This window comes from Pteronotus mesoamericanus, unplaced genomic scaffold, assembly GCF_021234165.1.
Source record: "Pteronotus mesoamericanus isolate MK-2021 breed Mesoamerican mustached bat unplaced genomic scaffold, CSHL_Meso_final contig_657, whole genome shotgun sequence".
NCBI lineage: Eukaryota > Metazoa > Chordata > Mammalia > Chiroptera > Mormoopidae > Pteronotus > Pteronotus mesoamericanus.
The window spans coordinates 20133279-20156848 of record NW_026555229.1 but is presented as its reverse complement, the minus strand read 5'-3'; the positions used below and the strand labels follow the sequence as shown (position 1 = coordinate 20156848).

Below are 23570 nucleotides of genomic sequence, written 5' to 3'. Positions count from 1 at the left end.
TTCGACACCACCAAAGGCTGAGGCCCTTCCTGGGCTGTTGGCGGACGGAAGCGCCCACGGTCAGGTGCTCTCTTCCCTGAACACAAAGCCAGCTCTGGCACAGAGGCTGGGCTGCTAGAATTTTCCAGGCTGACACCCTGGGGACAATCCAAGCAGAGGATGTCACATGATCACAAGATCCCTCGTGTCTGTCAGGTTCACAAGGCAAGTCCCAATTTCAGATTCAAGTCGTCGTCACACGGTGGCTATGCTGAAATGTCAGCAGGGTACACAGGCCACGCCAGGTGAGGCTGCACCCCGAGTGAGAGAGGTGGCCTGGGGGAGGCCAAAGAGCGCACGGATGGAGGTGACCACGGACCGGATGATGGCCAGCCATCCAGGCAACGTAACTGCAAGACACAGGGACCGACTCTGGATAACTACAGCAAGCACGGGGCTTACTGAAAGGGGACAGCAGCTGAGGAAGCAGATTTAAAGAGAGAGAGGGGAACATCTGACTGGGTCATCCTGAGTCACACGCCCGTCCATGATGGCACATATGGGGAAGGCAGAATTACCCCAAAGGCCAATCAGAAGGTGGGATGGATGGCAGGTAATCCACAAACAACGAACATCTACCACAGAATACCTCCCAGATACGTCACTCACTGGAATGTGTGGCCTTAAACAAGTCACTTGACCTCCCGGCCCTCAGATTATTTCTCCAATAAGCAGGGATGGCGTTTAAACATGGATGCAAGTTTGCCTTGGTACAGGGAGGATGCAGGCTCGAACAGGGCAGAGCCCAGCCACTGCTGGGAACACCAGGGCCCCTCCCAGATCCACTCAGCACGTTCTCCAGAATCTCAACCAGGTCCAGGGCCCAGGGGACAGAGCGAAGCTGGGACCCGATCAGCCTGATTACGTCCGGGGCGGCAAGGTATAAGGGAAGACGCTGACAAGGAGTTTGGAAAAAGCGTGGCAGCTGGAACATAGCCCTGCCGCTCTGCAGAGCCCAGGGCAGACACCCGTGGGGGCTGCTGGCTGCAGGGCCCACGTGTAGAGTGCAGGGGGCCACCCTCCAGGGGCTCCCCTAGCCAGCGAGAAGCATCCACCCTGCATCGGGGGCTCACCTTCCACGCCCATTGCACAACCTTCTGATTTTGCAGTGGCTCCCCAGCCAGGTACCTGGGTACCAGGCCAGGGGTGCCCCAACCAGGAACTGTGAACGCCACAGCTGTTCACCTCAGCTGACATTGACACTAAGCCTCTCGGAGCTTCCTCATCAGCCCATCCTCCCAACAGCAGGTGAGGCACCTGGATATCATCCCACGACAATGTCAGCAGAATCCGTCGCGTGCTGGGCACCTGGACAGCTGAGTGGGCCAGATCGGCCCCCACTCTCAAGAAGGCCTGTGTCCTCCTGGGCTCTGAGGTCGAGAACCCAGAGCCAAGCAGCTCAGCGACTCGCCCAGGGCTCAGAGCCATGCACGGGCAGGGCCAAGATGAGAGACCACGTGTCTTCTGTCCCTGGTGGTAACCCAAGTGCCCTTCTTTGGTCCTAGCGGCTGACAGGCTGGACTTCTCATCTGCAATCAGTCTCCAGTACGTTTGGTTTTCTCAGAGTGTCCTCACCTCCAGAAAAAGGATGGAGTTTCACGTGTGGACCCCTGACTGCCCCAAAGGCAGGTACCAGGCGGGTGGCCAGGCCAGCGTGGGCTCCCTCTGTCCCCCTCGCCCCCTCTCCCCGTTTCTTTCAGCCATACCTTAATCGCATCCCCTCATGGCCTGAGGTTCTCGGAACTTAAATGATGACAAGGGGAGGCTGAGGGTCACCCAGACCTCGGCATCGCCATATGCCCCCCAGAGGGGCATCTGGCTGGCCCATAAATCCTGTTACCATCAGTGACCCGGAGCAAAGGGTGATGCCATCAGAGGGTCAAGGGAGGCTGAGTGCGGCTTCGTCCTCGAGCCAACGACTCTCTGAGGCCGCAGGGTTCCGCTCAGCAGAGCCGCTCCGGCCGCACCGACCTGGCTCCCAAGTTCTTCATGTCCTCACCAGGGTGTCCATCTGTCGGTCTCTGTGCATCTCTGTCTCTGAACTGTCTCAGCCTCTCTCTGTCTGAGTATTTGCCTCCCTCTCCTCTCCATGTGTGTGCACATGCATGTGTGTGTCCACACACGTGTCTCAGGCCCTTGCTTTTCAGTTTCTCCAACTCCCCCTCTGGTCAATATGAGAAGGGCACAGTTGGAGGCTGCCCGGCTAATCTGAGTCCTGCTCCATCAATAATTAAAGCTCATGTGTTTTGACTTCATAATTCATCACTTATAATTCCGCCTTTAAATTGGCCTTTTAAAGCCTTGCAAATTATTATTAATAACAGTGATCAGGAAAGGATTTGAAGGCTCTCACTGCGTCGGACACTAACGTCCCCGGGATACACACATCTTTTCGCAATGCTTCCCTCGTATAAATGTACGACTGAGGCACACAGACAAGTCCCCATTTTGACACACACACACACACACACACACACACCCCCACACCCACCCCCTCACACGTGGATTTCAACCAGCTCGCCAAAACGGGAGCAGCCCAGAGAGTGTTGAGAGCATCTTGTGAGGTTACAGCAGCATCTCGCCCTCCTGCTGAGACACTCCCTTCCAGCGAGGCCTAGGGTGACCCTGAAGCTCTGCCCAGCTGACAGGGAACGTGCTTCTGAGTGGGTTTAGTTTTTGTTGTATTTCACTGATCTGAAAACTGGTCATTCTCGGGGCCCTGCCCAGAGCCCAAGCTCAACCAGCGCCTGCAACAGCGGCTCTCACTAACCACAGACGAATTCTCCTGAACACATTCCCAGCTCTGCCGAAGAAGCTCTCGACAAGTCTAGGCTGTGACTCTGTACGTGGAAGTAAAATGCACAACGTCTGCTCCACACAACGAGGAACTCAGTCCCTGGACTTGGCTGGGGTGGCTATAACACTTTAGTAAAAAGTCTGAAATTTAGGAAGTTTTAAAAGCTCGTTTTTCTACCACTGTCTGCACAAAACGCTTTTGTACAATGAAGAAGAGGGTCCTAATTCTTTTGTTCCTTTCCCTCCAATGTCTTTGAGAAGAAGGAAAGGAGTGGCTTGTGAAAGGTAGCCTGAGAGCGGGCGTAAGTACCGCTCCGCGCCTTGAACATGCGCTTTCTTCCCCAGGCACTGCCGGCCCGGGCCTATTTTCACACCGTTCTCTCCTACATGAGGTAGCATTGCCGACTCAGTGTTTGACCCGCTTATTAAACAGTCTGAAGTGGTCAAGTCTGAATTAAAGGACCTCTGTGTATAATATAGAAATTACATGATTCTGCTCATCTCGCAGAAGAAAACAGTACACCATTCACCAAATACAAAAACCAGCATCAACAGATCTTGTTTTAAAACGCACGCTCTGCCTCCTTGTGAGACGGGCCACTTCGGGCAGGTTTCATCACATTCCCCAGCCTCAGTTTCCTTGTCTCTGCCGTGGGGACTGGCAGGCGGCAGTACGACCGACGGCAGGGTGTTGCTTCGAGAACTAAGCTTACGCCTCTAAAGTAACTTGCTTAAGCCAAGCATTTAGGAGGCATTTTTACTGCCACCAGTCTTTAAAGTGTTAAAATCCTATAACCAAGACTGTCGTATCCTTCACCTTAATGTCATCAGAGATGCATTAAAGTACAGTCATGTTTCCTTTGAAGCCCCCTGTAGTCCGGGGTCAGCCTAAGCAGTGACTCAGGAGTTTACAGACCAATGAGAAAAGAATGTGAATGTCTTGTTCTCCCCACACACCCGACACATGCACACACACACAGACTGCTAACACGGCTGAGGGCAAGGAATAGTGGAGTTAAGCAGTACACTTCACGTGACTATTTACTGAATGAATTTGCAGCCACGCAGAGACACGCTGTAATCAGCAAAGCGAAGTGCTGACAGGCAGGGCCCATTCTACGTGCGGGTCCACCTGGAGTTTCTCTCTCACGCTCCCTAGAAGGCAGGCTTCTCAGAAGGAAGAAGGAAACCGGTCATCACTAAGCCGGGGAGAGAAGGTTCCAGGCTGAGAGGATCACAGACGAAGAGACCTGGGGTAGGAGCTTACTGAATGCAAGGGGCGGGCGTAACGTCCCTGGGGAGAGCGGGTGGACAAAGCCCAGAGGAGGAGTTGGGACGTCATCCCGTGAGGGAAGGACTCAGCCTGATGTGTTGCTAAAAGGTCACTGTGATCCTCTGAGGACAGTCGCAGGGGCGGGAGGGGGCGGAAGTGGCACATCCTCCATCAGTGAGGAGATACTCGAGTCCAGGAGAAAGAAGATGGAACCTCGGACTAGAACAGCAGCAGCTAAGGCAGCGGGAAGTGGCAGGAGCAGAGACACGCGTGGGCGGCTGGGGGGACAGGTACGGGCAGGGGAAGAGCTGAGACTCCAAGTGTGCTTTCACAGAGTTTTGCCCCAAATTTATTTTCACTTGTGCTATAACTGACACAAGGAAGAAATAATTTTTCTTGACACCAAGAGACTAAGTCATCTTACACCGGATGGTTTAATAACAACACAAATACTAGAGCCGTAATCAGTAGTTTAAATACAACAGGGCTGAGAGGTAACCTCAGATTTCAGTTACATATAACAAAACTCCAGCGAACAGATACAATATCCCACATCAAACAGGCAAACTGTCGTGAGGTTAAGGGATTTGTGACAATAATCCAACTGAGTTCAAATAGACTCTCAGAGCTTACTTCTTGCCAATAAACTACCCAATTTTACGATAAAAAGAACTGAAGAAAGGACAAATCAGACAACAGTCACCTGGCTATTTCTATTTGTCAAGCCCTCTGACTTATAAACATCCTCCAGCTTTCTCTCTTATTTTGGGGGCAAGATGTAAAAGGCCAGTCTCGTGCTTTGTTTCTCTAATCTCTTTCAACAAACGCTCCAAGTTCTACATTTATCGCAAGGTTCCTGCTATTTAAAAGTTGTGCTTCTGGTTTCAGCCAGAATCCTAATGTAAGCTGAATTACATAACTAGGGGCTTATCTTCTCTTTATTTGTCACAGGACGTGTTACTGGATCGAACATTAGAAATAAAAGAAGGGAAGAACCAAGGATTTCATCTAAGGTTTGGCTTGCACACCTGGGTAAAGGGCGGCACTGGTGTACACATATGCTTTAGTCTCAGTGGAGAATCCAAGGAATTTGGCCCAAAATTAAAACGGAAAAGCTCTGGCTCTTGACCACATTGCCCTTCCTCCTTTTTCTTCTTCTTCTTTTTTTAAAAAGATTTTATTTATTTACGTTTAGAAAGAGAGGAAGGGAGAGAGACGGAGAGAAACACCAATGTGTGAGATATACACCTGTCAGTTGCCTCTCACACGCCCCCAACTGAGGACCCGGCCTGCAACCCAGGCACACGTCCTGACAGGGAACCGAGCCCGTGACTTTTCAGCCCGCAGGCCGGCCCTCAGCCCACTGAGCCACACCAGCTAGGGCCTGCCCTCCCTTCTAAAGCCAACGCCAGAGGGGGTTCATCTGCTTGGCCCGGGTACCAAGGATCCACACGACCACTGAGAGAACCCGCCGCTCAGGGTCAGACTCGCTGAGGGAAACCCAACAACCAAACCATCATCCCACAGCCTCCGAGCTCAAGTCCACGGAGATCTTACAACAAAGACTATAGCGATGGGAAAACATCATTTCTGCCAAAGCATGCAAAAATACTCCCATAACGAAAAATAACCTGACACTTCTCGGCACCGTTTCCCTACGGAGACCCACAACCCCCGATTCCCCCTCAGGCACCATTTTCACCCCAGGACTTGGCAGCAAGGCCGCCGAATGCAAGGGGAGGGGGAGAGACGGGCGGCCTGTGTCACTCGGAGCAAGGACTCCAGAGGGGAGCACCCCGTCCTGTCACTGTGTGGCCCACGCTCTCCCAGGAGCCCTTCCCAGGCCCCACGAGGGAAGAGGCGCGCCTGCTTCCTGACAGGAGGGCCCACGGTCAACGCGGGGCTTGGGGCCCCCTTAGGACCCTGAAATCCTGCTCCTTCATCTCCCTGGAGAACTCAAGCCCTGCTTGTCCCCAGCATTTGCAGCTCCACAGAACCCTGTGGAGCTGGAAGGGCCACCCCCGACTCTGGCACCTGGACACCCCCCCAACTCCACACAGTTCCCCAGCTCCCTTCCTCCTGCGGTGGAATAATGCCGTTTGTGAGCGATCGCAGCCCACAGCCCCGGGCTGGATCTGCGCCCCGTTTCCTTGTCTGGCTTCTTGAAAAACCTTTCCCCTCAAAGCCGTCCACGGGCCGGGCCGCCATGACGACATCTCAGCGGCCCTCTGCACAGGCACCTCCTGCTCCCTGAACGGCATCCCCAAAACTCAGTAGCCCCTCTCAGTTCCAGCGCCTTCCACGCCCCTTCCACAACGAGAGGCTCTACCCGAGACGCTGACGTCCCGCAGCTCTCCGGGCCTGCGAACGCGCTGTGGTAACTTCACACACAATCGGTCAGGCCAGCGCTTCCAGGGGCTCTGATCGCGAGGCCATCTACTGGGCCACACAACTTCCAGGGGGAAAAGGATCTCTATTATTATTTTTTTTTTTTTCAGTATCTACACATACAATGGGGTATTAAGTGAAATGACACTGTATTTTCTTTGTAGGGCGAGCTATGGGCTCTGGGCATATGTCACTCTGTCCCCTGTGGAGCAGCCCAGCCCAATCCAGACAACTCCCCTGGGGAGCAGCCTCTGATGCACTAAACCATTATCCATATGGGGCGAAGGAACTGAAGCTCTTTATGAACCCGGGAGGACCGCAAGGGACAATTTCAGGAAAGCCAAATTTCCAAACAACACTAACACAAGAAGCTAAGCTCTTAATTCGAAAGAGGATCCAATTAAAAGAGCAAGGCCGCCCAGTCTATTAGGCTGCAAACCTGGAAACCCAGAAAGAGAGACATTCAACTTATGTGACACAGAGCAAGACAAAATGAAGCAAAGAACAAAGGTGGGCTTTTTCTCCTGCTTTATCCCCTTGAACACACACTCAAATCTGATCACAAGGCTCCCTTTTTAACTACATCAAAGCCCCCTCCCCCCCCGCAAAGTTTAAACTCCTTGGCAGGCAGGAGCCTTTCAAGATTTCACCCCTGCCATTTCTCTCCGGTTCCACCCCCACTCCCACGCCCTGTGTGCCCAGCTCTCAGGTCAACCCACACCCTGCCCCGCACCACCCTCTCCAGGCCCCTTCCAGCCCCAACCCACTTGCCCTTGCTGCTCCCTCCACGTGGTGTGCCTTCCTGCCCCGCAGATACCCGCTGGCCTTTCTAGGCTCAGCAGAAGTTCCCCTTCCTCCATGCAGCCCTCCTGTCCTGCTCTCTCCATTGCTCCGCCCCCACTGAATGCTGAGGTCTCATCCAGTGCTTACCACACCCAGGTGAGCAGCGTGGGAGCCCGGCACGGGCCTCCCCGGCGCACTGCAAGCTCATCACCGCCGCAGCGCCTTTGCCCCCAATCTTCATGCGTGGCCATCGCTCTGCCACGCTGGCCTAGTCTATTGTACAATTTGACTGCTCCAAGTGCATCTAATAGTTATTACAAATAAAAGATGACATCTGGGTATGGGGGGATATGTCCCAGGACCCTGAGATTTGGGCAACTCATACCGTCTCCAGGAAAGTCGGTATCGGGTCACGCCCACGCCTCTAGTTCCCTTCCATACACCATGCCCGGCACTGAAGCCCTGAGTTTTAGGAAGGGCGGGCACATTCGGACATGGGGGGAGAACACTGTACCCAAGAAATCGCTGATATGATATGATATAAATATTTGAGCACAGATTGGAAATGTAATATATAAGCCCAGGCAGGCAAGCACAAAGAACAGAAACTGCATTATTAAAGGAACCCCACCTGAGCAGGCTAATTTCTGAGGTTTAGCACCTTCTTTTCCATTTGACAGGCTCTCAGGGGTTTTCTTGATAGAAACAGTTGAGATGACTGATACTAATGTATCTTTTTGCTAATGTATCAGCATTTCAGGGCTTTCTTCAGCATCATCTAGGAATTATGCTATGTTTAAAAAACAAAATTCCTGAACGTTTTATGTATCATTTCTTCTCCAGATTCCCCAACACCGGCGCACGCTCTCTTACTCTCACGCAGACTCCTGCAACAGCGAGGGGCCGGGTGTGCGCCCCACTGCACTGATGCCATAACCAAGGCTTGGGGAGCGGGTGGCTCTGAGCGCAGAGTGAGAGGCAGCTCCACGTGCCCAGAAACCCAGGGCAGGTTTGCACTGAGCTCGTCCTGTGGTCCACTGGTGGTTTTTACGATGTTTTTGTCACCTCTGCTCTGTTCTTCACAGTGGAGACAGGTTGGTCACCGCTGACCTGGGCACACTCACCCCTCCTTGTCTCAGAGGCAGCCGGGCCAGTTCATCAGACCTCTCCCACCCTGGTCTCAATGCCGCCTGCCTTTCTGGTGCACCTACGACATGCACAGAGCCATTTCCCCAGTCAGAAAGACAATGAGGGCTTCCGGTCAGGAGGAAGAACCCAAGCATGGTCCACTGAGCCCACGGCAGGACCACAGCAGCAGGGACACGCTCATGCAGGGAGGGCAGACATGAGAGGGAAGTGGAGGGGGTGGAGGGCTCTGCCGGCCAGTGCCCGCTCAGCCCCCGTCCTCTGTCCTGGCTCCGGGAGCAGGAACCTCGTGTCACAGAGCCAGGGCGCAATTCTGCGGTGGCCCTGGAGCCTGGAGGCAGCCCCAGGACCAGGCAGTCGGGCCGAGTGCTAAGAGCTACGCCAGGGGGAGACGGGTGTCCACAGAGCTGGCTTGCACACTCTCTTCCCTCCTCTGTTGCCAGAACAGTCCGACGTGAGGGATGTCGAGAACAAACCCGCCCCCCCTTCCCAAGTCCTGCTTCCCCCCTTCCTCACTGACGGCACCTGGAGGCACCCCCTTCCACCAGACTGCACCCTTCCCGCCTTACCTGGAGCTCCTCCCCACGGCCCATGGCCCACACCTCTGTCTAGTGTCCAGAACCATCAGCCCAGGCTCCCAGGCCAACACTGCCAGAAGCTTCCAGCCGTGCATCACTCCTGCTCCTGCCTCCCCTGTGCCTCGAGTCAGCCGGCTCTGCCTTGGTACCTGCAGATGCTACAGGTACCAAAATACCCAAGCGTCACCCCAGGAGCAGGCTTCCTCCCGCAACATGCCAGTCAGGGCAGGCGACACAGGCTGGGCTACTGAAAGGCCGTTCACTGCCAACCAAGGAGCAGGGCCCGGAGCACTGGCCCTCCTCCCAGCCCCTCACCTCCCCAGCTCGGCTCTCGGCCGTGCAGACACGTCAGAGGCTGCGCACGGAACGCCCCCCGTGGCCGACCGCAGGTCAGAGGCGGCAGGCCAGGAGGGGCAGCCCCAGGGAGCCCGGGAGTAAGCCACCTGTCTTAGATCAAAAAAGATGATTCTATTAAAAAGCCGCAAACTCTGATGCTTTAGGTTTTTCAGGGTTCTTCCCCCGCAGTTTTCTTTTAAGGGGAGGGCCCCTTTTTCTAAGCCACCCTGACCATTACCCCTGGAAAAATCCTGTTATTCAGAGGGGACAGATTCCCTCTTTTCTTTAAGTCAGTCTGAATTCTTTCCTTTTCCTTCCTGGAAAGTGAAGGTACCTAGCTAGGGCCGCAGACAAAGCCCTTGTGAGAAGGGACATACTCAGGCTGGAATGACACAGGGGTAGGGTCAGGGACTCTCAGCATCATCCCCTCCCCTCCCCACACCATACACACCAGCTGCCACTCACACAGCCTCTGGGCAACTCTGCCTTTTCCTTCTCCCCCAGGAGCAGAGCCCCTTGGAGGCTGGGGCTGCGTGATGACCCCGCCCCAGCAGCCCCGCCCTCCAGAAAGCGTCTCCAGGGTCATTTTCTCTCTCCTGGAGCATTCAAGAAAATGAGCAGTCACTGGACCCTCTTCTGAAGGCTGGGGAACTCCACGCGTGAACTACATGTATGCAGATGGTTTCCCTGAAGCAAAGCCAGCCTCCCCTGCCTTCTTCCTGGAGGGAAAAGACTCCCAGACCGCCCCAGGGGTGTCCCTTTAATGTAGAACAATGAACAATCCGCAACCTCCACCCAGGCCCTGATGAACGGCGGGGCCTCTGGAGCCCCCCTGGAGCCAGACGGCTTCTGAAGTTCCACAGGGACCCTGGTCTGCCCCCATTAAGGCCGCAGGAAGCATGTTCCCCCTGGGGTGGGCAGCCGCAACGAGGGTGGCAACTGTCACCATGCAGTTCTCCCCCAGCAAGGACAAAGAGCAGCCCCTGTCTTGAGCACGCAAGGGGAGGCCTGAACCAAGGGCCCGCTGTGGGACATTTCTGTCCTCAAATGAACTGCCCACTACACTCCCTTGGGGGAGAGAGGACGTGCAGGCCAAGCCATTTCACTGTCCTGGAGGGCGCCTTTGATCTTGGCTTACGAAATGATACAGTCCCGCTAAAACTATGTTTCCCAGCAAATTGAAAGTTAAAGCCCAAGGATAAAATGACTACCTGACTCATTCTGAATAATGACTGGCAGCAAAGGCCTGAGTGATATTTGACAAACGATGTGCTTGTGGGATTTAAAAGAACTTTGCATCAGGAAGAGGTCCTCTGTGGCTTCTACAGTCCTGGTATGTCCTTCCGAGCAACTCTCAGACTCTGAAACCCCCCAGACGCCTTGGTGGCCCTGAGGCTGGGGTGATGGTGGCACAAGGGTTGGCAGTTGGCCTGAGCTGTCAGCCTCCTAAGGACGTGGAGCTACTGCGATCTCCCAGGAGCAAACCAAGCCAGGGCAGGGCTGCTGCTGCTGCTTCCACTGAAGGAGAAAGCAGAGGAGAAGGTGGTGGCAGAGCCAGAAACCCAGCTCTTCTCCGTGAGGCGGTGGCAGGGACATGACCTGCAGGAAGGCTGCCACCTGGCCACGGCCCGGCGGCTCCTTTGCTGCACAACCACGGTGGGCTGGTGCAAAAGAGCCACCTGCCTGGTGCCCCAGCTGCCTTCCTTTGGGAGGCTACGAATGCGCGAACAAAGGTGATTTACTGCTCACTGCCCCGGGCCCCAGCCTCCTCGTTAGCCCCTGGCGCACTCACAGATGCCTGTCTACCCCGCGAGGAGCACCTTCCCGGGGAGGAAGGAGCTGCAGGCAGGGGGAGGGCCAGTCAAGAGGTGGACAGAGGACAGTGCTCAGAGGGGCGGCCGGTATGAGCCCAGAGGATTGGGAGAAAACAGACAGCAACAGGAGAGGCAAGACAGGACCGAGGGGAGCGCGCAGGGCTGTGGCATGAGAGAGGGGGACAGGTTCCCGCTGCTGCAGCCTGGGGTGCCTCCTCTCTTGGGATGTTCCAAAGAGCCAAGGCAGGGTCATGCCTCCTTTAACCAGGGGCACCAGCAAAATCCTGTGAAGCTACACAGTGACAACGGGCAGGCAGAGTGCTGAGCCGACAGTCTCCAAAATAGCGGTGGGGAAGGTCCTCACGCCAGGCCCATAGAAACTTCATACCGGGGGTCCCACTGAGCCCCTCTCTTCCTCTCCAAGTCCCCAACTTCAGGGCCATTCAGGCTGTTGCAAAGGGTAAAAAATTCTTCTTTTTTATGACTGAGTAGTAGTCCATTGCATAAATGTCTCATAGTTGTTTTATCCACTCATCTATTGGTGGACACTTAGGCTGCTTCCATATCTTGGTGATTGTAAATAATGCTGCAATGAACATAGGGGTACTTATGTTCTTTTGAATTAGTGTTTTGGGTTACTTTGGGTAAATTCCCAGAAGTGGAATTGCTGGGTCATAAGGCAGTTCCATTTTTAATTTTTTGAGTTTTCTCCATACTGCTTTCCACAGTGGCTACACCCGTCTGCATTCCCAGCAACAGTGCAAAAGGGTTCCTTCCGCTTTCACCACATCCTCAAAGCCCTTGTTTGTTGATTTTTTGATGACAGCCATTTTGACGGGTCATCATGGTGCGACTCAACATGGAGCAGGGGCTTATGACTCTCTGCTAGTTAGACATTCCTTCACTTGTTCATGCATTCATTCACTCGACATGTTATTTCCTGAAAACCCACCAGGCACCAGGCGCTGCGCGAGGTGCCGGGATGCACGCATGAACAAGGAGAACATGCTCACATTGCTTACGTTCTGACGCAAACAGTTAAAAAGAGACCAAGCCAGATACTCACACATTGTGGTGAGTATCGTTGACGACCTCAGACAAGAACATGTAGAGCTGCAATGTGCAATACACCAACCACTTGTCACAATATGGCAATTTGGTTAAAATGCAATAGAATCTAAAATTCGGTTTCTTGGATGGTCTACCGGTGTTTTGAATGCTCAGCAGGCACATGTGGCCAGTGGGCTACCAGGCGGACCGTACAAATTAAGAGAACCTTCCACCTTCACAGAAGGTTCTAGAGAAGGAGCCGCATGGGGCAAGAAGCTCGCTGACAGCTGACAGCTGCGTAAAGGCTCTGAGGCAGGGGAGCACTGCACGCGGAAGGAACTGACGAGCGGCCGGTGTGGCTGAGGAACAGCAGGCCAGTGACGGGGGGCAGGGGCCAGGCCTGCAGGCCTCTAGGCCCCCAACAGGGGGTTGGATTTTAGACTAACGGCCATGGATGCAGATAGGGAAGGAGCATGACTTTTAGGAAGACGGAAGGTGAGGGAAAAGAAGAACTTTTGACCAGCAGGTTTCGGACCGGAGCAGTTGAGTAGGTGCGGTGGCGTGTGCCGAGGTGGGGACTGACCTGGTTCGTACGTGTGTGATTTTGTTTTGAGAGGTGTGTGTGTTTTGTTTTGTCATCAGTTCTATTTCGGACACGTGAAGACTGAGCCCCCGTTAGAAACCCAAGAAGAGACGGGAAGTAAGCAGCTGCAGAAGCATGGCGCTGAGGGAAGGGACAGAGGCAGGCGGAGGCATTCTACACCGTACACAACAACGTTAAATCCGCGAACGTGGACCAGACGTCCTGGAGAAAGAGAACAGAGAAACAAAGGCGGCGGCCCAGACCACAGCCTGGTGGGCCCACGTGTGGATAAGCAGGCCTGAGGCCGTGCGAGCAGCGGACACGGGTCCTCACTGGCCAGCTGTATAACCCAGGCGCAGCCAACTACAACCCCCCTCTGGGGTTGGTAAATGAAGTTTTACTGGAACGCTGGTTTTCTAATTGTGGCTGCTTTCGCCTTCTCACAGCAGAGCTGAGTTGTTGCGACAAAGACCACGTGATCTTCAAAGCCTAAACTACTGGCTCCCTGGCCCTTTACAGAGAAAGTTTGCTGACCCCTTGATTTAAGCAACCCAGAGGCCTCAGTTTCCATCTAAAAATTGGGGTAGTAGTGCCTGCTTCATGGGATTAGTGGATATACTGTTACAATGATGGAAAACTCCGGAGGCTACACAGTGAGGCTAAGAGAAAGCCTCTCGCTGCCGGCTCTGCCTCGGCAGCCCCCAGCTCTGTTTCCATGTTTGGTGATGCAGATAACACACACCTGCTCTCCAGAAAGAGCTGCTACAGGGAATTTGTAACTATAACCAGAACCAGTGTCGTGCGAACCAACGCGGGATCGATGTGTGTAAGCAGCCGGACTGAGTCGGTTCTCCGTGGCCACGGAGCCTTCCCCAGACTCCCATCCAGCCCGAAACAAAAGCATCTGTCCGTGAACAACTGGCTTTCATGGGACAACTGTTTACACTGCCGAAGTCCTCATCACTCATCTTAGGGGGAAAGGATGGAATTGTTTGCTTACCCCGTAAGCTGCCCTGGCTCAGGCAATCCATCTGTCAAGAACAGCCAATCATATTTCAGACTAAAGTGGTTCCTAGGCAACCAAAACTCCAGCCGCAGAATAGGCCCTAGGCAGCAGAAAGACACATGGAGAGGGGGGCAGAAGGGTCAATGGGGAGAGGCTGGCCCAGAATCCAATGACCTGGATGTGACGCTGGTCCACAGTCACGCCATCAGCGCCCCAGCCCGAGCTGCCTGCCCCACCATCAGCCGGCGGCCCTTCTCGGTCCCCCAGCAGAGAGGGATGGTGTGGCCCCTTGGGCAACTGCTAGCTACCTGGAGAGCTTCAGAGTGTTCTTGCCTTCAGACCCCCTTAGAGAAAACCTGCAGGTAGGCCCGACGGAGAAGGTAGTGAAGGGCCAGGAACCTCTGCATGTGGGCACCTGGCCACAGGGGCCATGCTGGACACACCTAGGCGTGACGGCCAAGGAAAAAGCACCTGCTAGGAACCCCATGCTTGCGTCCCTCCAAAACCTGCGGGCTGAAACCCTAACCTCCAATGTCGGGAGATCAGGAGGGCAGAGCCCTGATGAGAAGGGACACAAGAGAGCCCGCTTTTCTCTCCCCACCTCCTCCCTGTCGCGGGAGGACAGAAGGCGGGCAGCCAACTGTAAACCAGGGAGGGGGCCCTCACCAGACGCTAAAACTGCTGACACGCTGACCTGGGGTTTCCCAGCCTCCAGGACAGTGAGAAACCAATGTCTGTTGTTGAAGCCGCAGGAAAGTCACGGCAGCTGGCACTAAGCCGGCCCCCTGGAGGCTGCCCTGGGGCTCCGGCCGCTCCCACGCGACTTTGCAGCTCGTTCAGTTTTAGGGAAGGAAAAAACGACTAAATTTTGCCCAACAATAATATCAAGAGGGAAATCTGCTGCCAGGGACTGAGAGGCTGTCCACAGACCACAGGAGGAACGCTGTCATTTCAGCTGAATGAAGCCTGAGGGTCGCCTCCAAGAAGGCCTGGACAGAGACCCGACGGGGCCTAAAGAAAGACGCCCGCCGGGAGCCCCGGGGGCCCCTTCTGGCCTCTGAGTGACTTAAATGCTGGCGACGTTGGGGCCCTGCGTGCCCCTGCCTCGGTCACTGGGTGGGGTCTTCGTCTTCCTGGTATTTACTGAAGTGGCCCCGCGTGCCTGAGAGACCCTCTGACTCGGGGCCACACCGTCAGTCACTGGAGCCACACGCGCATGGAAGGGACCAAATCTCCACGTTCGCGAGTGTGACCACAGATGGCTGGGGCTCCAACCACTCCACCTAGGGAGGTGGTACCCACTATCTCTCCTGGGTCCTGGCCCCTCTCTCAGCGACAACTGTGACCCCACCAGCTTCTCAGGTCCCAGCCCAAATTCATCAGCTTCCCCCGAGACATGCTCCAGTCCAGTTTTCCGGCCTTGGCAAATGCCACACCCTCGTCTTCATCATCACCCGAGCCTGACACCGTCGCGCAACCTGCCCGCTCCTGCCTCCTCAGTCACCAGGGCCTGTGCCGTCACCCTTCCTCACATCCCTCTGTCCCGCCTGGCCCTTCCGTCTTGATCCTCACGGGCCAACCAGCCACGGGTTCCCCTGTTCGTCACTGGTTTTGCAGAGCCCAGACAAGAGTGGAGTCAAAGTGGATGCAGCCTGAGCTTGCCAATGGAACCACGCCTGGTCCTCGCCGGTGACAACGGCCCCCAGGCTGCCGCTGGGTGTCTAGGGTGTGAGAATTTACAGGAAGCTGAGGAGTCCCCCAAATGAGGGTCCTCAACTACACGAAGGGCACCCAAAGCTGCTTTGCTTACAGAAGCCAAGCCACAAGGGGCTGCCGTGTAAGGAAGGCACGAGCAGCAGGTCTAATCGACAGATGCAGACCACATTCACCGGAGTACTTCCTGTCCCTTTCCTGTGCATTCCCTGCCCATCCTGCCGAGGAGTGGCTCTGCAGCAGAATTCTTTCCCCACTACCCTTCTTCGGTTTGGAAACAATGGAGACAGTTGCTACCAGAACTTCTCTCCCAGACAGTAAAGAGGCAGCCAGAGAAGTGGCCCAGGGCTTCTTATGGACCAGGATGGAGAGACTAAACTAGCTCAAGCTCAGGGCTTCTCCAACTTTCTTGCCTATAAATCACATGGTCATCTTTACCAATAGGCTGGTTCCAGGGTGGGGCCGGAGAGTCTGCATTTCTAACCAGCCCTCAGGGGAGACTGTGACCACCCTGGGTATCTCAAGGGACCAATCGATGCTGGAATGTTCTCCATGCCCTGGCCCCAACCCCCAAACCTACAGCCTTTCTGCTGCTCCTCCCCAAAGGGGAAACGCTGGACGCCCATCTCCCTCCCTCCTTTCCTATTGCACCCTGCACAGAATGGAGCTATCGGCCAGACTGCCAAAGCTGCCCCAAAGGTACCCCAAACCCGAAATCTGAAGAAAAGAAATACTAGAACTAAAAACAAAAATCCTGTAGACATTGCCAAATCATGTCCATCCGCCTCTGTCCTCTGGTTTCTCTCTAACCAGAGGCCCCCCTTAAGCTGATCATTTACAAGGGACCACCAGAGAAAAAGAGAAGCATTCACTCTAGATTCCAGTTGTCACAGGCTGTGCCTCAGAGCAGGTGTGCACCCTGATGGCATCGCCTTGCAGTAGAAGCTTCTTCCGGGTCACAGACCATGCACTACGCCGTCTCAGGTGTTACTCACGTGCATGCGTTTTCAGGTGCATGGAAACACACACTGTCGTGAAAGACTTGAGCCTGTGCAGAAAAGGGGTGCTCTCAATACATTTTTTAAACCTCAAGGCTGGAAATGAGCAAATCTGTAGTAGAAAAGCAAGCCCTGGTCATTCAGAGAGCGGAGACGGAATTTTAGAGAAGAATGGTTAGTAAGAAGGGCACCAGTTGCAAATGTTTCCCCTCTCTCCGTTTAACAAAATAAAAATGTTGGGGAGAGAAGGTGGGATTTTGTGAATGAGCAAACACACTAGGGTAGAGACCTGTATTTTACAGACAGGGTGGCAGCTCCGGGGAGAGAAGCCTCAGGCTGGTGCACAAGGACCAACTTAATCCCCCACCGTTGCTGCCAAAACAGCTTCCATTCCAATGTGGCAAACCCACCTGGGGCTTTATTTAAACACCACTATCCCCACAGGGCAGAACCTTAGGGGATGTTATCCAAAAAGGCAGTATATCCAGCAGAATCTCCCCAAACTCAGACCTCAGCGGAATGCGGACCATTCATTAACCACACTGGGAAAGAGGGCAGAGACGTTGGGGATGGGTAAGCTCAATTTCCAGTGGCTGAGAAGCCTATTTTCTCAAACCCATAGTCCCGATATCTTCTCCGAGCCTCAGGCTCTTTGACAGGTCTGAGCTCTGAGAGCTGGCTAGGGCCCGATGAACTGATTTCCAGTTCAGAGACTTTTTAAAAAGAGACTGAAACTGCCCTTTCCAGCTGAGGCTCGGACGCTACAGAGTAGTCCTGTATTTCCGTGCACCTAACAATGCTCCACGTGGACGAAAACCAGAGCAAGGATAGGCTCACGACACTAAAACACATAAATAAATAAATAAATCCTCCAACAGGCTCTGCCTCCATTGTAAGACGATGCTCTCTCAAGCTACAGGGATGAAGACGGATGCTCAGCGCACACACCTGCTCCTGAGTGAGGTTCGCTGGAGATGCAGGAGGCTCTGCCTAGCATGACATCACCGCGCAGAGCCCAGGCATGGGGATGCGTGAGAAAGCCCCATCCGGCAGCCTGTCCCTCGACCAACACAGAGCCCAATGCCCGCGACCTCTTAATCTACACAAGGGCTCTCATGAAACAATCGCCTTACCCCCGCCCTGCCCCCAGCTCCCCAGGAAATGCTCTCTGAAGCTCCTCTCTTTAAGGAAGGGAGAGTGGATCAGGCTGGAACACGGAGGCTCACTTGGCAGGCAAGCCTGACCTGCTGAAATATGGCCCGGCGGCCCCATCGGCCAGATCGATTCCATAAGCCCCATCCTCCACACACGCCTGGGCAGGGAATGGAGCCGACCCCACAAAAATGGCAATTCTCATAAACACCCATCCAGGATAAAGGCCACTTCAGAGCACATTAGCTCTGTGGTTGAGAGAAAAGATCGGATTCCTGGATCGGTGCACAGTAAAATCCTGCCTCTACCAAAGGACCAATGACAGGATTGTTCGGCTGGCTTCACTAAGAATAGCAGGCGGCCTTGTCCTCGACAGTGTTCCCCACAGAGCGAGCATGTGGATGCTCAGGCTAACCCCGTACAAGTCCACCGCGATGCTCCATGCCATCTGCCTGACCATGCGGGCAGACGCCCCTAAACTGGTTTGTCTCATGGGCACCGAGCTGCCACGCTCACGGGTTCTTCCCAAGAGGCCCCAGTTGATACCCGGCTGTTCCCTTGCAGGAAATACCACTGTGCTGGGGGTGCAGAGTTAAGATGCTGATGGCAGAAGCCCCCCCCCTCCCCATATACACTGGGCCACTGAACAACGGAAATAATTCCCGAGAGTCGTTCTGCCCCGGGGCAATGTCCTGGGGTTGCCAGATGCTCATTCCAGAGCAGGCACCAAAATGCCAGGAGCAGCCACCAGGCAGAGCCATGCAAGGCTGCCGAGATCTGAGGGCCAGCCTCAGCTCCAGGCTGCACGGGCATTAGGGGAGGAGACACTAACAAAGCCCAGGCAACCCTTCCTGGAGGAGAGGGGGTTCCAGGCGGCTGGGGGAGCACTTACATTGCCTCCGAAGCCTCCAGGTTCAGGTCGCAGGCTGGGACTGGCTGCAGGGACTGCGACCCTCCCATCCTCGCTGCGCCCTGGCAAGCAGGCTAGCCGCGAGCAGGGCCAGCGTCCTGGCGCGCTTCCTCCAGCCAGGAGCCCGGGGCGGGCCGGCCGGCGGCCGGGGCTGGTGCACTGCAGAGGGGAGCAGCTGCTGGCATCCGTGACGACGGCGGCAGCAGGGAGCTGCGGCTCGGGCCGACCCGGAGCTCAGGGAGCGATCGCCGCGGAAGTGTGCGCGTGAGGATGGCCGGCGCACGCCCAAGAGTGTGAGCGAATGTGGCCGGCGCGCGGCTCTGCCCGGGGTGCGCGAGTCTTAGTGTGAGTGCCGGTGTGGTCCGGTCGGAAAGGATCTGCTCTTAAACCCCCCAGCAGCAGGGCGCCTGTGTATGACACGGTGATGTCATCATCCCTGAGCAGCCCCGACACCAGCATCTTCACAAAGCTCCATCGCTGACTCCTCCGGAAGCGGGGCCAGGGGGAGGGAGGGCGGGCGAAGACCCTCCCTCCGTACCTACAACGCCTCCCCCAGCCGCCCTCAACCGCTTGCATTGTGTGGCTTTGAAATGCAAATATACTGCGGGCTGGGGAGGCCGAGGAGGCTGGGGCCCAGGGAGGGGCGTGGTGGTCCGCCTGGCTGACCGCAGAGTAGTGCTGGGGGTATTCTCCACCAGGCTGGCTCATCCCTCCAGGAGGAAGGAAATGGACTCTCCCGCCCCAGGGTGGAGTGTGGCTGGAGGAGCAGGTAAACAGCACCCGGGAAATGGAAGTTGTTTGCAGGGTCCACTGCAGCCTCTGCTTCCTTATGCCGGTACCTGGCTCTGAAGGCACTGAGGCCTGAACCAGAGGGAGGCGGGCGCTGGCTCCCCACCAAGGGAGCCCAGGTGGGACTCCCAAGGACCCCTTTGCTCAACTGGAGAGCAGGGGGAGGGGTGGTTAGCGCACGCTGGGGAGAAAGAGGCACAGGACCCGCTGCAAGGTCTGCACCCCCATCTTGGGGCACCCGATGAGTTCGCCAGCGAGACAGAGGCCGGCAGGCCCAGGGGCTCCAGCAGGCGCGTAACAACGAGGGTGAGCAGGGAAAGGGCAGCTTGCGCGGGGCCATCAGAGGGCCCGCCTCTGTGACTCTGAACACGGGCTGAGCCTGCAGGAATGTCTATGACGCCCCGTCATGGGGCCCCGGCACCGCCCCGCGTTCCAACGGCCCACACCTAGCTTCTGGAAGGCCCCGAAACGCCCCAGGCCTCCTCACAAAGGCCAGAGAGGGACTTCCTCCCCTTCTAGGTTTCAGAGGTGTGGGGAGGCCCCCTGGGTGGCTGGCTGGCTGTTCTCTCCTGCCCTCTGTTCAGCACAGCCCACCGTGAGGCTTAAACCTGGACTCGAGAACTTAATGAACGGGAAAACTTCGACACTTCCCCAGCGTCTTTTCCCCACAGCACAGTAAGCCTAAGTACCTAAGTTGTAGCCAAAATAAAATGAAATGTAAACAAAAATGCTCCAAACATTAAAAAATTCCTCCAACCCACAAGTGCTTGCTACGCTGTGGCCAGCGATGCCTGCACCTGTGCTTTTGAGGTTACTGCTCAGGACATGAGGGTAGTTGTAGAGCTTCATGGTGGGCTGACTCTCCTCTGCTCATCTTTAAGATCAGTGTCAACAAAAAGCCAGAAAATCAAAATTGGCTCCCAGGGTGCACCAACATGAGATCCCCAGGAAACACGGAGGCTTATGTGAAAAGAGCTAATGACTGTGTTGGCCTCGCAGGGAAGGCAGCGACCTGGCAGGAGGTGGCCCAGGGAGGCCTGCTCTGGAAGGCATCCCTCACTGTCGGGGCTGGTGTCACTGGTGGCAGGGGCCCGGCAACTTGTGCGTCCTCCGCACGGCACAGGCCAAGTTTCCCAGCACCGCACAGGCTGCATTTCCCTGTCGGACAACAGACCTCTCGGCCCCGTGCGCTGTTGCGCGTCCCAAGAACCTTACCGCGCGGAGTTACAAATTTCATAAGCACTAACCTAGACTTAATGGTTTGAGAAAGTGACCCCTTCCCTGAGCACCGAAGGTATGGCTTTTAGCCACACCTGTCACTAGGAAAATACTTGGGGGGGGCGGGGAGGCGGGGGGAAGAGTTCATAACTAGAACTCATCTGCTCACTTCTTTTTTCTATACAAAAGCACAGAATCCCCTCAATTATATTATTACAGCAAGAGAAGGCTTTGAAATGAGAAGGGAGACCAAATCCTGACTTCTCATTCGTTTGCTGTGTGGCCTGAGGTCCGTCACTTAAGCACACCGAGGCTCTGCTTCCTGGCAAAAAAGAGCAAACGTCTACTTTGCAGGGCATTGAAAAGAATTAATTTATATACATGTAAGGAAGCCCGTGACGAAGACCCCACTGGTGCTGGAGCGGGGCCGATTTTCTTTGCTGCTTTGTAAGAAACCATTTCCCCTAAGTATAGTACCATAAGGGAAATGGGGGGGCATTAGAAGGGCAGTTAGAATCCCTACAACCAAAGAGCAATGGTATAGAGACATGTCACGTGATAGGCTGACCATCTGATTGAGATCAAAATCAGGACCAAGAACGAGGGGAGACGCCAAGTGCAACATGGGTGGTGAAGTCCAGACACCGGAAATCACGGTGCTTGTTTGTGTGAAGTCCTGATGGAAGAACTTCTCAAGCCCTCATTTAAGGACCTCATTCGGATGCTCCCTTTACACAGAACTTAAACTCGGTTATCTAATAATTCAGCCTATTGTTAAAACTGCAGGGGGGCGGGGCCTGGGGAAGGAGAGTGATTAGTAAGGAAAAGGGGTGCGTTATGGACATTTGTGTCCCTGCAAAATTCTTCTGTGGAAGCCCTCACCCCCAGTGCAAAGATACTTGTAGGTGGGGCCTTTGGGAGGTGACTGGGGTTAGATGAGGTCATACAGGTCCTCTTACAAGGAGATCAATGCCCTTATAAAAAGAGAGGCACATAACATACCCCTCCCCACCCCCGCCACAGGAGGGCACAGTGGGAAGGTGGCCGTCTGCAAACCCAGTAGGGCCCTCCCCAGACCCCCAGCCATGCTGGCGGCCCACCCTGAACACCCGGACTCCGTGAACGGTGAGAAATAAGTGTGTCTGTTTAAGGCGCCCAGTCCATGTTTTTGTTTCGGCAGGGCCCGTGGACCGAGCCAGGCTGCTTACGGCACACGGAGAGCACCAAGGGAAACGGCTAACAAAAAGGGAAAAGATAGGCCAATTGTTACAGTCAGACCGAGGAAACACAATAGAACGGCACCCCTGCCCCCGGTTCTGATTAGCCACAAGAACTGTTCAGACACAGAGACACCCCTGCCCCCCACACTGGCCTCTAACGGCCGCCGCCCCCTCCCTCCCTCACCCCCACCCCAAATCATTCCACAGAGGTTAAGTCACGGGGTTCTACAATCAAAACACAGATTCCACGTAAAATCACTAAACTGCAAGCAGTTAGCATTCCAGTCACTCCTTCCCTCATGGATTCAAGTTTGCACTGTGCACCCACCCCAGCCAGGCCATGCACTGGAGCTGAGCCCCCAGACTGCGCTGTGGCCCCTCTCACTTACTGAGGCCTCCTTCCGGAGGCTCTGCCTTCACTGCCCTTCCTTACCGCCTCTTCGTTCCTGTCCCATCTCCCGACTCCACCCCATTGGCCCCAGGAGGGACAGAGGCGGCACTTCTCTTCTAGATCAATGAGGGCGGCCCAATGCGTCTAATGGCCTTAATGAGACTCCGGACTCAGCCCCTCTGGGGCCCTGGCGCCACAGCATGCGTCTTCCAGGACCCTGATGGCAGGCTCAGTCCCCTGCCCAGGTCCACCCACCTGCTAACACCCCCAGACACCCTGGGAACCAGGACGCCTGTGGGAATGCGCCCATCACATCTAGAACAACTCGCGGTTCAATGTACATTAATGCACTTATCATGTGCCTGGCCGATAAATACAGGGTAAGCTGAGTTTACTCTCAAGTTATTTACGGATACATACCAGAAAGATCAGCAAACCTGCCAAGTCCCTGTAACCGAGAGATAAACTACGTGCTACAGATGCTTCGGTCCCACTAAGGTCCCAGAGGCTGAGCCAGCCGAGAGGAGCCAGCCGAGAGGGGTGAGCCGTGAGGGGCACCCCTGCCACCCCGAGAAAAACAAACGAGCGCCTTTGGCTCTGCCTCTGGCCTCGGGGAGTCTGCAGTTGCCATAGCAGCGATACTTTCCAAACACCGCCAGTGGACCCCGCACTGCTAATTCACCCAGGCACACAGGCTACAGGAAAGTAGGTCAGGTCGCAGAAAAACCCATCTGGAGAGCTGCTAGGGACGTAAACACAGATGGAGAACAGACCTGGGCAGGGTCCTGTGGCTGCAAGTCAACGGCCTTTGCCAAGAGGCTCCGGTGCAGAGTGTGGGGAAGATGGACCGAACCACGTGGGCCCTCCCTTTGGGACCCAACCTTGAGACAGGCCCCATGCTTGGGCGGTGCTGTTGCTGCCCACTTGTGACTTGTTTCCACCTGAGGCCCCGAAAGCCCAGCATAACCCTGTACTGAGCACATCCGAACACCAAAGCACCGTGAGTGGCCGGCTCACTGCCCTGCCTAAGAGTCTAAGCGCTGGGAGCTGTTTGATTTCAGGCCTCCTGGGGCCGAGTTCAGCAACCACATGTAAACATGAGCCCGAGACTAGCAAAGCCGCCCAGGGACCTGGACTGGGCTGTGGGTCAAGAACAGCATATTGCTGGCACTTTCTTTGCCCAGGTTTTACAGATCTGGGATCCTCCTATTGGACTTCTGAAGACATGGCTTTCATGTCACTCCGACTTGCTCCAGAAGTTGTCACTGCTTCCAGGGGTAAGTCCCAGTCCTATGTTCTGGCCTGGATCCTGTCTCTCGCTCTGCCATCCTGCCTCCCAGACAGGCTGGGGTCCTTGCTGTGACCTCGCTGCTGGGGCCGGCGCCCC

General features: G+C 55.2%; 1 protein-coding gene across 14 annotated transcripts in view; it reads right to left on the bottom strand.

Moving 5' to 3' along the window:
* Positions 1-23570, bottom strand: part of LOC129077226 (transforming acidic coiled-coil-containing protein 2-like) — a 125196-nt gene that overhangs the window by 49655 nt on the left and 51971 nt on the right. For 2 of the 14 annotated variants that reach the window (XM_054581641.1, XM_054581644.1), the window contains exon 1: positions 18548-18645. The exons of 10 other annotated variants lie outside the window; for them this stretch is intronic. In XM_054581641.1, coding sequence (XP_054437616.1) covers positions 18548-18615 — 68 coding nt within the window. In that variant the 5' untranslated portion in view covers positions 18616-18645. Of the gene's footprint in view, positions 1-18547; positions 18647-23570 lie in introns of those variants that run through there. 2 more of the 14 variants (XM_054581643.1, XM_054581642.1) reach the window with 2 other exon arrangements.